At 36.0% G+C, this 18841-nt stretch overlaps 2 protein-coding genes across 10 annotated transcripts; one reads left to right on the top strand and one right to left on the bottom strand.

The window, feature by feature from the left end:
- The first annotated feature begins 1102 nt into the window (after positions 1–1102).
- Positions 1103–6118, top strand: LOC107487402 (uncharacterized). Of its 8 annotated transcripts, none has more exons than XM_052262073.1 (11): positions 1103–1443; positions 1908–1951; positions 2202–2350; positions 2993–3142; positions 3289–3350; positions 3526–3593; positions 4422–4599; positions 4715–4799; positions 4935–4989; positions 5347–5485; positions 5666–6118. In XM_052262073.1, the coding sequence occupies exons 7-11, from the start codon at positions 4423–4425 to the stop codon at positions 5768–5770; spliced, it is 561 nt and encodes a 186-aa protein (XP_052118033.1). In that variant the 5' UTR covers positions 1103–1443; positions 1908–1951; positions 2202–2350; positions 2993–3142; positions 3289–3350; positions 3526–3593; position 4422; the 3' UTR covers positions 5771–6118. The 8 variants fall into 8 exon arrangements, with proteins under 8 accessions (XP_052118033.1, XP_052118034.1, XP_052118028.1 ...); XM_052262074.1 differs by having other exon boundaries at positions 3477–3593; XM_052262068.1 differs by having other exon boundaries at positions 3280–3350.
- Positions 6119–6128: 10 nt separating this feature from the next.
- LOC107487401 (DNA mismatch repair protein MLH3) lies at positions 6129–14184 on the bottom strand. Of its 2 annotated transcripts, XM_016108032.3 has the most exons (25): positions 13898–14184; positions 13762–13813; positions 13590–13637; positions 12954–13108; positions 12779–12836; positions 12389–12446; positions 12174–12266; positions 11931–12096; positions 11788–11803; positions 11454–11674; positions 11101–11170; positions 10932–11012; positions 9359–10720; positions 9181–9262; positions 8983–9092; positions 8488–8561; positions 8184–8381; positions 7813–7857; positions 7691–7744; positions 7495–7598; positions 7202–7250; positions 7021–7080; positions 6855–6927; positions 6494–6579; positions 6129–6399 (listed from the first exon to the last, which is right to left on the bottom strand). In XM_016108032.3, exons 1-25 carry the CDS (start codon positions 14027–14029, stop codon positions 6223–6225), a joined length of 3624 nt encoding a protein of 1207 aa, XP_015963518.1. In that variant the 5' UTR covers positions 14030–14184; the 3' UTR covers positions 6129–6222. The 2 variants fall into 2 exon arrangements, with proteins under 2 accessions (XP_015963518.1, XP_020997665.1); XM_021142006.2 differs by lacking the exons at positions 13590–13637; positions 13762–13813; positions 13898–14184 and having other exon boundaries at positions 11931–12094; positions 12954–13102.
- Positions 14185–18841: the final 4657 nt, after the last annotated feature.

Genomic DNA, 18841 nt, shown 5'->3' with positions numbered 1-18841 from the left:
GAAAGGAAAGACAGAATCTTCAGGAGTCAAGAAGCAGGAATTGTGGAAATTATTAATAGGTCGCTTAGGAGTTGTAAGGATTGGAGTAGAGTTGATCCAAATGGTTGTTGATGTCAATGCCGGAGATGACTATGAATTGTTTATTTTTACTGTTTAGTTCTTAGTTCTTTGTTGCTCCACCTTGTTGTGTTGAGCTAGGGGTGTCAAAAATTTCCAGGAGGCAAGGATCCCCGCAAGGACCGCCCCAAACGGGGCCCCAATGGTGAAAAATTTTTTCCGTGGGAATGGGGATGAGGAGCGAAATTCTCCCGAGATAGGCGCGGGGACCCGAGCGGGGATCTCCGTCCCATCCCCGATAATTCCCCGAATTTTTGAACTTACTTAATAACCCTTACTTTATTTCTAATATAGGGCTTTTTTAGTAATTTCACTCATTGAAAAACCCTAACCCTATTGTTCAAGATTTTATTTTATGGACTATGATTTGCTATGTTATATTTCTGGACTTATAATCTTGGATAAAATATGTTTGTGTGTTTGTAATAATATTTTGTAATTTGTTTTTTGGTTTTTTGATATTTTTTATTATAATTTCCATATGAATGTTAAACATAGGGAGATGAGGAATGGGGCCCCGTGGAGAACGCGGAAAACGCAGGAAATGAGGATGGGGACAATTATTCCCCCATGGCGGGGAACGGGGTGGGGACGGGGAGCAGGGAGGCATCCCCCGGCCCCGCCCCGCCCCATCCCATTGACATCCCTATGTTGAGCTCCTTTACTTCAAAAAAAAAAGAAAAAAGTAATTAGTGTTGTTCATATGAAAACCAAAAAACATAATTCTAAAAACCGAATCGAACTAGCCGGTTCAATCGGATTAATCGAAAAATCGGTCACTAAACTGATTCAGTTAGCCTTATAAACTGTTTAATAAAACTGGTAAAAAAACCGGCCGAACCAACAGTTAACCTGTGAACCGCTGAAACTGGCCGGTTTTTTAAAGGATTTCCGGTTCAAAAGCCCCTCCAAACGGCGCCGTTTTAATTCCTAAAAAAAAAAAAAAACTAAATCCCCATTCCCCACCGCACCCAAGCGAAGCCCCATTCCTATCATCTCTGAAACTGAAGTGAACATTTGAAATTCAGAGCACAGAACTCTAGCCCTCCAGCTCTCCATCCCCGCAGCCACCGCAGCCCCGCAACCACCGCAGCCACCGCAGCCCCGCAGCCCCCACAACCCCGCAGCCACGCTTCGTTGTTATAGCCGAACTCGTCTCCACTGGGTAGAGGCATCTCGTGCGGAAGCTCCGTAGCGGTCGCAGGAGCTGTGTCGCCGTTGTAGGAACCTCCGTCGTCTCTTCTGTTCGAGCTCTATCTCTTTGTGTTTGCCGGTGTCGTCGTCTCCTCTGTCGTGGCCGTCACTCCCGTTCCTTCTCGCCGCCCGGTAAGCACTGTGATTTCGATTTTGGTAATACTGTGTTCGCCGGTGTCGTCGCTTCCTCGTCGTCTCCTCTGTGTTTCCTGATTTTACTGTTGTTAATAATTGAGTTGCTGATTTAGGGTTTGTCATTCTGAGTTACAGTTTTTGCTTATTTTGTTTTGCTGAGTTGCCTATGTTTATGAAACTGGAGTTGGTTATGCTGATTCTCAGATTCTGAATTGCTATTTTTGTTGATTTTGGAGCGTGATTGCCAGGATAGAACTTTTGTTGCTGTTGCATTCTTTTTTCTATTTTGTTGATTGTAACGATTGTGAGTTGTTGTTTTTGTTTTTGTTTTTTTTTTTATTTTGTTTTTGTTGATTATAATAATTCTGAGTCGTTATTTTTATTATTATGATTTTGGAATAATTTGTTGATTATGATCTGTGGCGCGGCTGCTGGTGTTGCTGCTGCCTTTCGCGCACCAGTAGGTGGTGTCCTCTTTCTTTGCCCTTGAAGAGGCAGCTTCATGGTATCTATCTATTTCTGCTTAGACTATTCATTCTTACTCTCTCAATCTCATACTATATATAGCTTGTAAATTTTATATTGAGGGAAAGAAAAACTTATTTACCAATCCAATTTTTCTAACATTCTCTATAAAATGTTAACTAGATGTAAGAGTTTACGTTGCTTTGATCATCAATGTGTAAAATGAGTAGCAAACAAAGATGTTACATAGCATAGCCTGAAAACTCATCATTTTCTTTCTTTTTCTTTAGGTGGAGGAGTGCTCTTTGGTGGAGGACATTTTTCACCACAGCAGTAGTTGCTATTGTTTTAAGAGCTGCAATTCAGCTTTGCGCCACCAGGAAATGCGGCTTATTCGGAGAAGGTGGTCTGATAATGTATGATATTGGTTCTTCCCAAGGTAACATACTAGCAGCAATACTATTGAGGTCATTGGAGGAGTTCGTGGAATTAATAAGTAATTGATTATCTAAGTTATTTCTTTTGGTCTTAAAAGGTATGAAACTCAACATCTTAGCTCTATTGATGAAAGATTATAGGTTGAATTTATATATTTGAAATTATATATAGGTTTTTTAATTTTATTTAATATTTAATTAAACTGGTTGAATCTCAATTGAACCCTGGTCGAACCAGTAAACTAATAAACCAATAATTTTATCGGTTTATTGATCGGTCCGGTTCTCATAACCTTGCCAAAAAATCAATTGATTGATTTAAAAACCTTAACCTGATTTTTTTTCCTAGAAAAACCCGTTCAATCCTATCATAAGCTAACAAAATGTTATCAGTTATTATTATTTATTAGTCTATTTTTCACAAAAGCACCCTGGCTATCAGAAATAATACGACGGGGTATAAATTATGTTTCTTTGATCGTAGGAATTAGGATTCAAAATTATATTTTAAAACTTTAAACAAATACGAGAATAAATTAAAATTTCTTAAAATAAGCGGAATTAATTTCTGGTTTTAGGAACGAAATCGGTGAGAAATGAAACCAGATTTATACCCTAATTTCCTAATTTGAGTAATTTGGTAGGTCCCGAATTCTACGCTGACAAATCCTGCCACAGCCTTACACGCCGCCGTCGCCAGCCGCCACCAGTGGGAGCAAGGACGCCGGAACCATTCTTTCTTGCTCCATCTTGCGACTTGTGCCTTGCGAGGCGCTTCTCTCTGCCTCTCTCACGTGAGCAACCCTTTCTTAGCTACTGACTACCATTTTTGTATGAAGCTAACCCACAAAGGTGATAAGGCATGCTAGTTTGAAGTTGCAATTCAATTTCAAATCAAAACTTGGTTATGGACTTGGTGGCATTGTTTCAGATGATCCAGTGAAGAGTTTCTGAGGGGTTTATTTGGGTACTACAATGTAACAAGTTCACAATCCAATAGAGGTAAGATATTTTCCTACATTTTTATGTATTGAATATATTAGTTAATTTTTTTTTTATTGAATTAAGAGTTTTCAATTCTGAAAATGTATAAAATTTAAATTTGTCGATGTTGATGAAAATATGTAGTGTTTTTTTGTGGGTCCACCATTGATGATTCTCACTTCACTCTTTGAAGCATCACCGTTTCCCCTATTTGCGCTTCGGCTATCTTTCTTTCCTCTTCTTCCAAATCAGATCATAAGGGTAAGTCTATGGCATTCTCACGCTTTCCTTTTGATATTGGGTTCTTTAGGGTCCTGAAGCTGTCATCTGTTACTTTTTTATGTTATCAATTGATTGATGATTTTGGGTAATTCAATTAATTCTGATCTTAGCTGTGAATGATTTTATTATATAGTATCTAATATACTCAACACCTAGTAGCCATCGATTTTCTTTAGCCGGTGATTTTGAATGTGACGGTTAGAATCTGGCAATGAGATTGACATAAAACTAATTTGAGGTTTCAATTTTCAACTTAAGCTAGGTTTCCATGGATTTTGGGATTCCGATACTTGTTTTTCGAAGAAATAGTTGCGTGCTCTAGAGAACAAGCAACTATTTCTAGTGTTTTTGTTGTGTTCATGTTGTGTGCTGTGCTATGGCATTTTATAAAAGATTGCCTTTCAAATATAGGCTAGAGTTTTGGACACCAGTTTGCCAATTTTCTGAATTCATGGATTGGTTAACTTTGTTCTTTAATTCCTTTTACCGTTTAACAAAGCGTGTTTGTTCAGCAAAGCTTTGTTATTTTATGATGAATCTTTTAAAAATTTAGGTTATGTTTGGTTGGGGTGTAAACTTTCATAAATGAGCTCATTTGTAAAGTTACATATTAAATTCATCCATGAAAATGTTCCCCCCTATTTTACCACCGAACCAAACATACTCTTAAGATGTAAATTACTTGAATCAATGAACTTGTTATTGTTTTTATCACTGAGAATGTGCGAACTCTCTTGCAGAGTGCAAGTCTAAGAAAGAATTTTCTGATTATTTATATATCTTTTCCGTTTTGCCTTTTGGTTACAGAATGGTAAAATTCACGATAAGTAAGGGCAGATATACGTATACCCATGATCAGAAATATCCCTGCGAAAATGTCGACATACACCACATAATTTTGAAGAGTGGTAGGGCAAATTATGTCTTTGTATACACCTCAGCGGTTCTTGTATTAGCTTCTGCCTTATATCTCTATATTCTTGGGGTAAGCCTTTCAACATTCTTTTTGGCTTTTTACAATGACTTGATGTTTTCAAAACTTTTGGAACTCTTTCATCTGTTTTTTGTTTTTAACTTGATTAGTCCACTTGTTTTAACAGGAAAAATCAATTAGTATTGTATATTACAGCCTGCTTTTCGACATATTTCTTGTCAAGTTATTGCTTCGAAAGCCTGTTAAGAAAGGTGAGGGCCTGAAAGTATTTAAGGTGTTTTGGAAGCTAATTTTTAGTTTTTGTAACCGGCAAGAATTAATGTGTGGTTTATCTTCTAAGTTCGAAAGTTCTTTTCTCACGTTTGAGTGTTTGTACTTGCATGCAGAGTCTGTTGTAATTATGCCAGCTTTTGGAGTACAGCTTGAGACTCACTACATGAGGTATAGCTTTTAGTTAATTGATTATTTATTCGTAGTTCAACAAGCTAGTAAAGACCAAGTGAGAAGCCAAATGTAATATCTAATTGTTCCATAGAATAGTCTTTTCAAAGAAAAGGTTGAGAAAGTTGAACGCTGGCACTAGTTTCCCAGCCTTTTGAAAATGTTCATGCTTGAGACATTTTTAATGTATGCCTCTGCTTGCATCTGGATTGTACATTTGAGAATACCTTGTCTAATTTGTGTTTAGCTATCAGCAATCTACATCATATGTAATATTTTTGAGTTCATTTTAGTAGTTATCCAGCATGGTGTTTATGTATATCATCCTTATTTTTGTCTTTGGATACTTTGTCACAGTGGAAAAATCGTTAGATGCTTTGTTCCCATTGACAAGATTCTGAAACCTGTTCTAGTAGAATGTGTGACACCAGTGACTTGTTACTGGACACTATCGTTGATGATTCGTGGGGAATCGGAAATGGTATTAGTTTTCAAGGTAAAATTATTCTTGGTTACATTAGTAAAAATATTAATGGTGGAAACACTGTTGCATGTTTTTAGAAGGCTATACATTTTAGGGCAGTTACTAATAACCAAATAGGTCATTTTAGTTTCTTTTCTTTGGACAGAGATCAGTTTAGTTTCTAACAAAGAATCTCTGCATTTTATTTTATAGAGCTTGCATCCACCAGTGAAAATGCTGGTCCATGTATGGAAGGCCCTGTGTGCTGCAACTGATATTAAGGAAGAGGCTTTGAACACATGCACAACCAACAATTGATAGCTATGATGTAGTGATTCAGGACCTGTTTGAAATAATCTCAAAGTTCATAGTTCGGGAAGTATACATTTTTGGCATTTCTGGCCATCTACCGAGGGCTAATCAACTAGATTGTTGTGCCATAAATTAGGTAGGTTGCATAAACAGGAATGTTTCGTGACATGACATGACATAGCTGTACATGCTGAATATTATTGCCAAGAGAATGTTTCTATGCGCATTAAACAACTTTACATGTATCGTTATCTTAGCGATCAAATTGGACCTCTCATTATACACCATGTAAAATGACGTTGAATCGGTTATATATCTATCTATATACAATCATCTATAGCACGGTTGTCTATCTATCTTGTATATTCTCTGAATGTTCTTCTGTACACTCAATTACATCAAATGAATAAACAGTGATACATCATACATTCTGTTGCAACTAGTAAAATTGAAAGGTCTCAGGTTCCTCTAGCAGAAGATAAACGCTCTGCTGTGCGTTCAACACATACTTTGTGCCTTTGTAATCCATGAAACTTATCATTTGAGCAGCCATTCATTTGTCCAAGCTTGGCTATCTGATTATGCAATGCCTCCAAGTTGACAAGAGGAACAGTTGTCGGTCGCCCATGAGCGCACTGCACGGTAAATTCCTCTATTCATGTCACGAACCATGCATTCCCATCAATACACATGCAGAGATAGTGGAACGTTAAAAAACACATATCTTACTTGGAAACAAAGTGACGTATGCTTTAGCTCTTCAACTATAAGGGAACACTCTGACGGTAGCAATGAATCCCCAAACATAATTGCACCTACACGATAAAGACATTGATAAACAACGGAGTAAATAATTAGTTTAAGACTTAAGATGATATGATAAAACAAAGGGAGCAATTCCACAGAAGTTCCAGAAACGGGCCAACATTTCCTTTCATTCAACTAAGTTTGTCTGATTTATATCAACATCGAGAAGGCACTGCATAAATTATGTGCAGCCCTCTGTACTTCGGTGAAGAAATGGGACTCAAATATGGAATTCGTGTAAATATAATAAGGCATTTAAAACTCCTTGATATTGGCCACATACCTCTGCATGCTTTCAAATTTAGGACTCGTATAACAGAGGGCGGCATAGTTGATGATCCATCAGTGTCAGCAAGCTAAGATAAAGAAATCAGGTGATGTGAAATGTTCAATTATTGAAGGAATACAATTAAAACGCAACAAAGGTTCAGATAAGGCTTTTTTTAAACCTGCTGAAGAAACTCTAAAAGATCAACATCATTTAAGTTGACACCTAAAATACAAGGAACCTACAAGCAATTACATAACACCACACATCAGTAATATGTAAAACATGGAAGGCATTTAGCACTTCTTGCAAATTGAATTTAAATGAAGTTGATAATAATAAATGCATGGCTCGATGCGAACCGCTATAAGTGTGACGGCCATAGGTTGTCTGTTGAGAACATCCAGATTCCTGCAAGCCAATGAAAATTATATATTAAAAAACCACATCCAACTGAATAAGTTTGATGTAACAAATTATTCTAGTTTAATTTGGGGCCAGACAATAAGATGCACGATATGAGCAAATAAAGGCATTTTCTATCTTGATTCGTTGACAAAACAATAAATAATGAATGACTCATCAACACTATTCGCCTTCTAAAAACATTGATCTAGGAAGTATACAACTTTTGCAAGCCAGCAGACAAGCATACCTTTTATAGGGTTCAGAATGAACATGAATGTTGCACATCCAACCCCAATCTTTAATCTGTTCGTTATAACTATGAAGTAGTTGATAACCAATCTCTGGCAGCACCTGTATAATGCGTTTTGCTAATGGTGTAATCATTTTAAAGAATCAGGGAGAGAAAAGAGTCTCATAGACCCTCTAATTCATAGGATACATACCAGTTCCTGTTCAGCATCCAGATGGGTTATTCCTTTTGCTTCTCCAGATAATACCTACATGTTACTTAGTCTCATAAATAACACTGGATAAATCTTCTGACATTCACCACAAACAAGTTTACCTTTTGCCGCAATTCTTCCAGTCTGATTCTTTCATCTGCAGCATGCTGTAACAAAAGAACTATCAATGTTATACACAACTTACTGCATCTGTAAAGTGTATTATTTTTAAAAAAAATCATTTAGCAAGAATCCAGGCTTGTGTTAAGCCGAAAAGATGCAAATGCATAACCCTAAGGCAATATATCTGTTGCTTAAAGGCAGATACAAGTAAACGTACACGTGGAGGTGGACAGCCAAATTTTAAGATACAAGCGTGAGATTTTTAATAGAAATTTGGAGGTCAATGAGATTTCCATAGAAACTTATCATTACTTTTGCTTATTTGATATTCAACTGTACTGTATCTGCAATAGTGTACAGCAAGACAGACCTGATCAATAACAGCAAGGGTTCCACCAGCCACAACTGGAATGAATTTCTTATCCACCTGATGGAGAACTTTGGCATCTTCAAGGCATTTCTTACTGATTGCTTCAGGTATTAATGAATCTCCAGCAAGATGCAAAAATCCCGAAGAGATATCAAGTATATTGTTTTGACTTTGAACTTCAACCACTTTATTGTTTTTCTATTAAAAGTCAAAGGTCATACTCACGGTCAGATTACAGTCATCCTCTATAGTAATAAATGTCTCAAATGTAACATAGTAATCCCACGAAGATTGAAAACATAACTGGAATTTCAGGTGAGCATGTCCTCCATTTGATCCCCTGATCTATGGAATCTTGTGCTTCCCTTGAGAACAACTCTGAAATACAGAACAATATGCGACAGCAGTTTAAAAGTTGATTATAAGATGAATGCTTACAAAAGTTTCAACTAACCAAATTAATCCGAAAGTAAACTTTTTCCGCAAAAGAAGATGGTGCAAAATGCAAAGCTTCTACAACTCTTGCCTATGTTTTTTGGTAGAAACTGCTAAACATGAGAGAGTAACTTTCAGCCTGACACAGCACATTGAAATATGCTACAGCAAAACTTCTATTTTAAAATTATAAATATTACTCAAAATAATCTCTGAAGATAGACCAGCTACTAAACAACAGATCTCTGACAACTCATTCTGAATTAAAAGCCGGGCTATATTGAGCATGGTTATGAGCCAAAAAAAAAAGTTTTCAAAAGCTCCTTGTGTCATACTGTAGTTTCTCTTAACAACTTGAACTTACCTCTGAGTGGAGCATTGTTCTGAATGTTGAAACTATCAAACCCATCAATCTCCTTGTTGTCATTACAATGTGCATCTCCCAGAGCATCTGATCTCTGTTTCACATTAGATCTATGATCAGGGTAATTTGAAGAGGTCAGTGAAAAATTATTCCCAACAGTTGAGTAGCTAGAGAAATGGTCAACAAGAGCTATCCTACTTGAATTCTTGCAGAAAGTGATCTTCAGTGCTTGGGTGAAGAGCTCCACTAGATTGTTGAGCATATATAAAATCAGAAGCTTCTGCAGATTGAAAAGAGAAGGGGGGAAATATCATGAAAATGGGAATTATTGTTGCTTCAAAAAATAGGAAGGGAAAGGCAAAGGAAAATGGAAAACCTCGATGGTTGAAAGCAGGATTGGAGGCTTGGCCAGTAAGTCTTTTGGCTATCATTCCTGATGGATGGTTGAAAGCAGGATTGGAGGCTTGGCCAGTAGGCCTTTTGGCTATCATTTCTGATGGCTGATTTAAAGATACAAACCTCCTTTTCCTTTTATGGAATGGTGGAGCTGAAGAGCTTCTTTTAGATCTTTCATTATTCTTGTCCAATGCTGGATGTCTCAAATGATCCATCCTGCTTTTGTTCTTGTCATGGCTTTTGCACTTTTCAACACATGTATCAGGCAACAAGCACTCAGATTCCTCAAATAAAACATCTGGCCTTTTTTTAGTAGAATATTTATGACCACGATCAGGCCAGTCAACCTCTGTGTCGAATATCATTTCCGAATCAATAGCATCAGTAAATTCAAAGACATTTCGTTTGGCATTCCTTGAAATATCGTAGACAAAGTCACAGTCATTTTCTTCCTCATCAGTAAGTATTGTACGATGAAGTCCAAGATCATTAATATCAGCTGCATGATCACCACCCCATGCACTGGCTGGAGATGAGGCTTCTTGATAGACAGAATGCCATTCAGAAGTAAATAGCTGATCAACAGTCCCAGAGTTCATTGTTTGTGCTGCTGAATAGTATGAATATGGAAGATCTTCAGCCACTGCTCTAGAGAAAAAATCACAATCTCTAGACAATTTTAATTTTTTCACATTTGAACAGCGTTGAGCACCATAGTCCTTCAGACTGTCACAGTCTTCCCTTGTTTGTTTTCTCCAAAAGCCATCAGTGTGGAGTTCATGTTCATCATTTATAAAGAAAGCCTTCTCTCGCAGGATACTTCCTTTTATAGAACAGCTTTTCAGAAAAGGCTTTTGAAAATCCTCATTTACCTCTACGTTGTTACAAAACCCATGGCTATCATTAAGTAAGCAGTCTTCAAATGATTCGTTGATCATATCAGCTCCTACAGCACAGGATTTTCTTCCCTTTGAAGAACTTGGTGCATCAAAAGGTACATTATCAAATAAAATTTCTGCACTAGGAACATTATCATCTGAAAAGTAATCTCCTAGTGATTGACCATTCTTATCATACATCAATAAACTCTTATGCTTTCCAACAGTTGGCATGCATCTGGCATATGAATCATCCACTAAATTTCCAGAAAAAAGAGTCTGATAAGAGAAGTCTCTCTTGTTTTGTTTCTCTCTCAATATTTCAGTCCCTTGACACAAGTAACCAAGAGAGGTTCTAACATCTTCCCTGTCAGATTGATGATATTCATCTTTGGTTAGCTTGCCTGAAGTGGAAACAGAGAGTTCTTGGGAATTCTTAGTATGGCTTCCAAATCTTGATTTATCTGCAACAAAGATATTTGACAATAGTAGTCCAATGTATATAAAAACAAGCCAGCATGATCCACTGTACAAAAAACAATTATGGGGATATCTACCTTATGTAATGTTCAACCCATGTGTATAAGACAAGAAAGCAAAAAGTAAACGAACAAAATTGATCACACTCAAATAAAGCAAAGGAATCTGTTTGACCACCAAAACAATAAACCTTACCTGCTTCTGTTGAAAGAATGTTGAGATCTTCCCAAGGTTGATCTTCATGTACCATGTAAGTGGACTGATTGAAGGACTCTCCTATAAGAATCCCAGTAATAAATAGTGAATAAAAATGTGAAAAACAATAGCTCATCATACCTATGTAAGATGCAGTGAGAGGGCATACCACAATCTAGGTTTTCCTCCCAGCATTCTTTTATGACCTTCTCAATGAAGTTGAGTATAGAATCCCAATCCTTAATTTGCAGGATATAAAAATGTTGAGCCAGAAAAAAAATCAGATTTATCTAGTGTACCAAGAAGTGATAAGACAATTCCCACTGAATGAAACAATAATACAGGAACCCCAAAAAAGAAATTCTACACATCTCTAATAAATGTTCTGAATTTGGACTAGAACCCTATAAAATTCACTTTTGGACCTTCAACAAACAACTATGAATTATGGAGCCCATACAGCAACAATGATTGACAAACATGGTAAAAAAAAAAGAGTAAAGAAAAAGGCAAAAGAATTACCTTGAATTGTACCCAAGTTTTTGATGGTTCAAATGTCAAATCATAGAAAGAACGAGGGCAACTTATATTCAAGATATAAGCTGGACATGGTTGAGACCTACTTTTCTTCTTGTTTTCAAACTCATTATTAGTATTCCATGAATTCAGATGCTCAAACCTATTAGCCAATTGACTCAGAAGCTTATGAATTGGGCCACTGCTAACAAACTGTGAGTTAACATCTAACAATGTTAAGGCCAACAATTCAAATGTTTATGGTATTCAGTACTTTTCAAACCTCAGCATATCTACTGTGCCATAATTACACTATCTAAATTTGTAGTCACAAGGATACAGACATACTGTAAAGCCTGCAAAGCAAATACAGAAACACACCAGAAGTTAGCGGACGGGACAGGGACAGAATCTATATCAAAGGAAGAAAAAGTTGACGTATTAATTACTTTTTTAAGATTTTACATGAGAAATATAAATCACCTTCATATTCAAAGCATTGCAAGTGCCAGAGACATATCCAGATAGCTTTATGATATCATTCTCAACTTCTAAAGCTTGAAGAAAGCTTGATACCTCCTCCCCAAAGCCGCTGGTCAAAAGTGCTAGTGGAGAAGAAGCAATTTGTGTGCAGAAAAGCTCATCATCTCTACACGTAAAGTATATAAAATGTTACTAAGACAAATACAAAGAAGATTGACTTTGTTATTTTGCAAGGGAAGATACCTTTCAACATCGATAACTTTGAAGGAAACATTTGGACGCACAAGAGCAAGCCGCTGTACACATTTCTTGATTGATTGCAGCACCTTATTGGGACTTTTATTGCAGAGGTGAATTCATCGGTCAATACAAAATTATCAAACAGATCCATTGTTCATTAAAGATAAATTAAACTTCACAAAATATGTCATTTGCATGGTGGTACAAGAGAAAAGAACCTGGATTGCATGTATTTCCTCCGAACTGGTTGGTTGTAAAATAAATCGCGGACAGCAACTGACAGTCACCAGCTCATGGTTAGCAATGAAATTGTTCTATTAAACAAATGAGATAAAAATGATCATCAAGCATGGAGGAGAAAATTTTAAAGCAAATACTTTTATTGCAAGCAAAAGGAAAAATGATTAGCAAGTGAGAAGTAGCAAACACATTAGATGCCTCTACTAGTCTACGTATCAATCAAGTATTATTGCAATCTTGTATCAATAATAGCTGAAGCGTATAAAAGATTATGCACTAAAGTTGAATAACATCCATGTATTAACAAGTACCACCACCATAATGAGAAATTAAAACCATACAATTTTCAGATTCATCAAAATAATTACCTGTTGTACCAACTTCCTTCCTATCATCATCAACACCAAGATACAAGCATTTGCACCCCTGCAGTAAAACCAGAAAAGTAAACCAGAACAAAGTTTGCATCAAAATCAACAGCAATCATAATATATACTTGCATGAGATAGTACTAATGAACATACTGCTGGAAATTATCCCCACCTTCAATACTTTTCTATATCCATTGGGCCTTCCGTATGTTCTTGTCACAATTTCCAACAAAGAGACTTCGGAAATGGAAGCTAAAGCTTCCCCACGAAAACCAAAGTTTCCGCTGGTGGCATTCAAGTCATCCAAATTACGAAGTTTTGATGTTGCTGCTTGCACAACAGGCAGGTATCACCGAATCACATTATCAATGACAACATAAACAAAATCAAATTCATGAAAGATAAACAAGAAAAGCCTCTTTTTTTTCCCTTCCTTATTAAATCAATCCAAAATAAAAACACGCTAGTTGTAGCCTTTTAGAAGTTGAGATTGGCACGTTATAATAACAAACTCAAGCACTCTCCTAAGTCCTAACACAGCTTCCCTTAACGCCAGCCCCACTGGAGAGCTGTGTATAATACAACTTGAGAAGGAAATAAGGATATTTTGATAACCTATAATCGCTTCCACAAAACCATTTTGACTACCTACTTGTATTAGCAATTAAAAAAATTGACAACAAAAATGTCTTTTGACGCCCTCTAAAATTTGAAAAATGAACACAGCCCAAGACTAATACTGCTGCATTCAGAAAAGTTACATGCATTAAGAAAGAAAGAAACAAACAACGAAGGATATGCAATGTACCATATCTTTCTCCCACCAATTCAAGTCCATCTCGAGCAATTCCACCTCCTACAAAACATACATTCATTGAAACCAAAAAATGAACAAAAAACCAATGTCCATTGCAGTATATCAAAATTTTTAATCAGGAAAAAGAATACGAAATCAAAATTGCTAAGCAAAATTGAATTACCGTCATCTACTACTTTTACGTAACAGCTCCCAATGCTAACAAACACAGAAACCTGAAAACAACGCACCGAACAGTTTCAGTTTTAAGTTCAGCATTAGAAGCTAACAAAAATTACAGATACTAGATACTATACTACCTTTGTGGCACCAGCATCGAGGCTATTGAAAACTAGTTCCTCGACGACGCGGGTGGAATCGAACAAGAAGATGCCGGAACGCACTGAACTGCGAACGGCCTCCGGCAAAGGTCTTATGCTTGGCGCCGCCATGGAGCTCCGGCGCTGCTGCAAAATGTGATCTCTTACGATAGGGCTTATGCTCCGACGTCGTCGTTTGATCAGAGAGCGCGAAGTATCACGCTGAGTGTCAGTGACTCGGTCTCAGTGTGTTGCTGTTTTCGGTACGCGCAAAAAAGAAATGGCAGTTTGATACTACTAACTGAAACGACTTGCCGTATACTGTGATGTTTATATATCAATAATAAAACTTACGTGTGCAGAAATAAAAGAAACGCTTATTTAAAATATTTGATAACAAAAAATTAAAAATTAAAACTATCAAAATTTATTATTTTTAATTTTATTTAATATACCATACAATAAATAAAATCATTTAAATAGTTTGAATTTATTATTTTTTATTTTTTCAATATTATTGTATTTTAAAAATAGAAGAATTATTAATTTAATTCACAAAATATTTTTGACAATTGTTTAGTTCTTGAAAGATACATATGTACTAGATCAATTTAACTAAAATATTTTTAACATTGATTTAATCCCTAAAAATATTTTTTGTCACAAATTTGTGGGTCGATTTTTAACATTTAATCCTATTTGTTCAAACTCCATAGTTTAAAGTGCAGTTATTGAATTGTTTTTTTTTTTCATAAACCACACTCCAAGTGACGACACAAGGGGAGCGAGTCTGTTCAACTTTTTTTTAAAAATTAATAGTAATAAGTTATTATGTATAATTTAATTTTAAAAAAATTATTTAATATTTAATATAATATAAATAAAAATTCATTATTTAGTATTAATTTTCTCTGTTTTAAATGTTACAACTAAAAGATCTTTTCCAACTATAAATATTGTGAAAAATAATTTAAAAACAAAATAAAAAATAATTTTTTGCTAATTATCTTTTAATTATATTGAAAAGAAAATTGCTGAAAAATTTAACACAAATTTTTTTATCGATAAATTATATCATATGAAAAATCGACAACTTCGTTAATAAAAAATACACATATTTTTTATACTTTAAAATATATTTTCTATCGGTATATTTTTGTAATACATCTTATATTATATAATTTTTAATCATATGTGTTATTGGCCTCCCTTAATAACATTTCCGGATCCATTCATGTCACTTGCAAATAACACACAAAGTCTCAATAACGACAAAAAAAGAAAAAAAAACCATTCTTCCTGTAATATGAAAATTAAAAAGCGATTTTACTTTGGTCTCCAAAAATTATATATGACATCTATTTGATTATTGATTTTTATAATTCCAAGGAAACCATTTGATGTACATTCATTTGTTTGTATAGATAAAATAATATGGATAATGTGGGGTATGAATATGACCATTATCGTCTTTAACATATTCATGTTAAAATAAAATGGAATGGAAAGAAATGAAAATATCTAGGGGAGTAACATTATCGATCATAATAATGAAAATGACCATTTCAACTCCTAATAAAATGACGTTGAATTTTTCTTCAAGTAATGTTTACAATTTTCTAAATACTTAATTGATCCTACATGGATTTTTTAGAAATTAAGCAAATGCTAAAAATCTTTTAATGACAAGTCTAATATTTGTACTTTTAGTATAAAATCAACTGAGTTCTATCTAAAAAGATTAGCCTACAATTTTATATTATCTTAATAAAAAAATAAACAATTAGGATGGTTTGCAAACATCTTTTTAACAGATCCAGATTTTTATCAAATAATGCTTTTTCTAACAGGCTGGAATGACAAATACTATTATATTGAAAGTAATATAATTAAGATGCTTTCAGAAGAATCAATTCTAAAACAAATAATAAAAATTGGATGACTACCAACACAAACCCAACTATATTTGTTGTTTACCATTAAAAGTATGAATTGCTTCAAATCATTGTAAAAATTTACTCTCGATAAATGGTTATCAATAAATTCTTCTTTCGATATTTCACATTTCTTAATATGTATACACCCACAGTAATATAATAGCTATATTTTTCAGCAAAATGGCAACCATATTAGTTCATAAGTTTTTATACAATAATTAAATTGGGCTCTCAATTTTTAAATTGATCATATTAATTATTTAGTTTTAAACTGTTAGTGAAATTAGTTTCTTTATCAGTTGATCAATCAACAGCGTTAATAAAAAAGTTAATGTAAAATATTAATTATAAACATGAACATTTTGCTATGCTGCATATCAGTTAGGCTTTTCCATCGACGGACAGTACGACAACAGATGTTTTACGAATTTTGAGCGGTATATTGATGGTAGATGATCTGCATGGGATTGGTTTCAAGAGCTATTGAATGTGTTGCCTCTGATAGATTGCATTGACAAGTTCATTGTGAAGTGCATTTGGATGCAGGATACATTCAGTCATCCTCTCCAGGACGCAGACAAGGAGACAGTCAAGAGGTACGCGAGGGCGTATATCATGATGCTTTTATCCACTCAACTCTTTGGTGACAAGTCCAGTACAAGCATGCATATTCGGCGGCTACCATACATAACGAGATTAAAGGACATGGGTGGATACAGTCAGGGATCCACCGCTCTGTCATGGTTATGCTGGTGCTTGTGCCGTGTAGCCAACAGAAATGTGATTAAGTTGATCGGTCCATTGCAGCTCCTTAGTCATAGATCTTTTGGCAGTTCCCAGGTTTCAGGCCCGTTGGGTTTGACGCTTTTTATTGGTCGTTGGCGACGAGGTACGTACCGTTTTATGGTTGTCATGTTTAGTAACATATATTAGAGATTGTTGCCGTTGTTCATAACATATATTGTGTTTCAGGTGGGCCAGTTAGTTATCAGCCAACATTAAGCGGGAAGGGGCCTAGAGTCGCGCATGGAGGCTCATGATAGATTTACTCCAAGCAATGGATGTGAGTGATCTAGGGTTGAAGCATTCATTATTAAGTTTGTTTAAACTACTTACTGGATGTAAATTGACTTGCAATACTATTCATTTGTTACCAGTTCACGTGGATGCCATATAACGCACCGGATGTTGTTCAGATAATTCATCCCGAGATCTTAGAGGCCCAACATATGGCACTGTGGAGTGTTGTGAGGGCATTGATCTACTTTGTCATGATAGAGTAGCATTAGGTGGATAGGATGCCACCACACCTTCATGGAGTACAGCATCGTCCACTACCTGCACTCGACATTCATTTTCTAATGGCGAAGTTTCGAACACCCTACAGAGTTGGCACATATATTGGATCAGTTAGGCCGACCATGTGTTACGATTTGATGTGGTGGCAGATCCAGGACCATCACAAGCTTACTTGGAGTGGTGGCACGAGCATGGGAAGAGATTCTTATCGCCGGAGCTCTTTCTTAGAGACCCTAGAGTAGATGCTATCCCAGCCGATGGGACGCAGAGAGGTCTAGGGTGGGTTCCTGAGATGGATCAGGTGCCAGATATTCTTAACAAACGTCGAGTGGAGTGGAGACGTCGTGTTGGTACACGAGCCAGTGATCATGAGTTGAGATGGCTCGATGATGCGATTGATGCCATGGAGGGGAGAGGTCGAGGTCGTCGACGAAATAGGGACGTGGCCGAGAGGGAGGGAGGGGTGGATGTTGAGGTAGAGGTCGACGTATTAAGAAAGGCGGGAATGATGATGTAGTGGAGATGGAGATGGAGATGATAGCGGTGGAGATGATGATGACGGTAGATCTGGAGGTGGTGATAGAGGTGGTGGAGGTGGAAATGATACTGCTGGTGGTGGTGGTTTAGGGAGTGAATCTGATGTTGGTGAAGGTGCTGATGGAAGTGGAGATGGTAGAGGTGGTGGTGGGGTGACAGTGGCATTGAGTGTAGTGCTTTAGGGTCAAGAGATGGTGATGGGTTTAGAGGTGACGAGTATTTTGGTAATTATTTTGTTGATGTCTTTAGCAATGATATATCCCTACATGAGAGTCAGACATTCATGAACCTGGGTGAACTTCTTTTGGATTTGCTAGACAATGATGATCTAGATAGTGATTTCGGAGGATCCCGCTTCCTAGAAGAGATTAGTGTCATTATCCAGGAGGATGAGGCAGCCCAACATGAACCGCAGGTCTTTGGACAGCAAACACCCCTTGATGTGGGCCTGAACGAGTCTCTGTCAGGGCCTTTGGATGAGATATTTGAATTAGGTGGCACTCCTTCCTTGGCAGTTGCAGCTGCACCCCCTGATCGTGCTGGTCCATCTAGACCACCTGGACCAATCGGAGGCGAGGATGAGGTATCTCTCATTCAGAGAGCACAGAGAATCAGACGCCACGTCGCTACTTTACAGGATCACATCTATTCTAACTATTTGGAGGACTGTTATGTTATGTGTTATTATGTTATCGTGCTATGTCATTATTATTGTGTTGTTGTATTAGGAATTATGTTATTATGGTTGTTATGTTATCATATTATTATGTCATTATATAATACTTGAATGACTTTGAAAGGTATATATTAATAATGTTCTTAATTAATGTACGTTGAAAGTTCACGAAAATAAAAGTAAAGGTAGTGTTGTGTTGAAAAAGAAAACACAATAATATTAATAATGACAGTCTGTTAGACAAGACAACAATAACAATAATTAAAAATTTGAAAAAGATAATACATTTCTCAACAAGTATTGCTAAACAATAATAAAGCGTAATACAGGAGACATATAAAAAAGCTACACAATATCAAAATAAATTGATTTGATTTAATTTATATAAAATTAGAGTATTAATGTGCACTCTTTGCATTTAGGATATTCATATAAATTTCAAATTCCAATGGTTTATTCGTGTCATTTGTCTGAAAGAATAATTTTAATTTTGTA

Source organism: Arachis duranensis, chromosome 5 (assembly GCF_000817695.3).
Source record: "Arachis duranensis cultivar V14167 chromosome 5, aradu.V14167.gnm2.J7QH, whole genome shotgun sequence".
Lineage (NCBI taxonomy): Eukaryota > Viridiplantae > Streptophyta > Magnoliopsida > Fabales > Fabaceae > Arachis > Arachis duranensis.
Note: the sequence above shows the minus strand (reverse complement) of the source record. Positions and strands in the feature narration are given on the sequence as shown.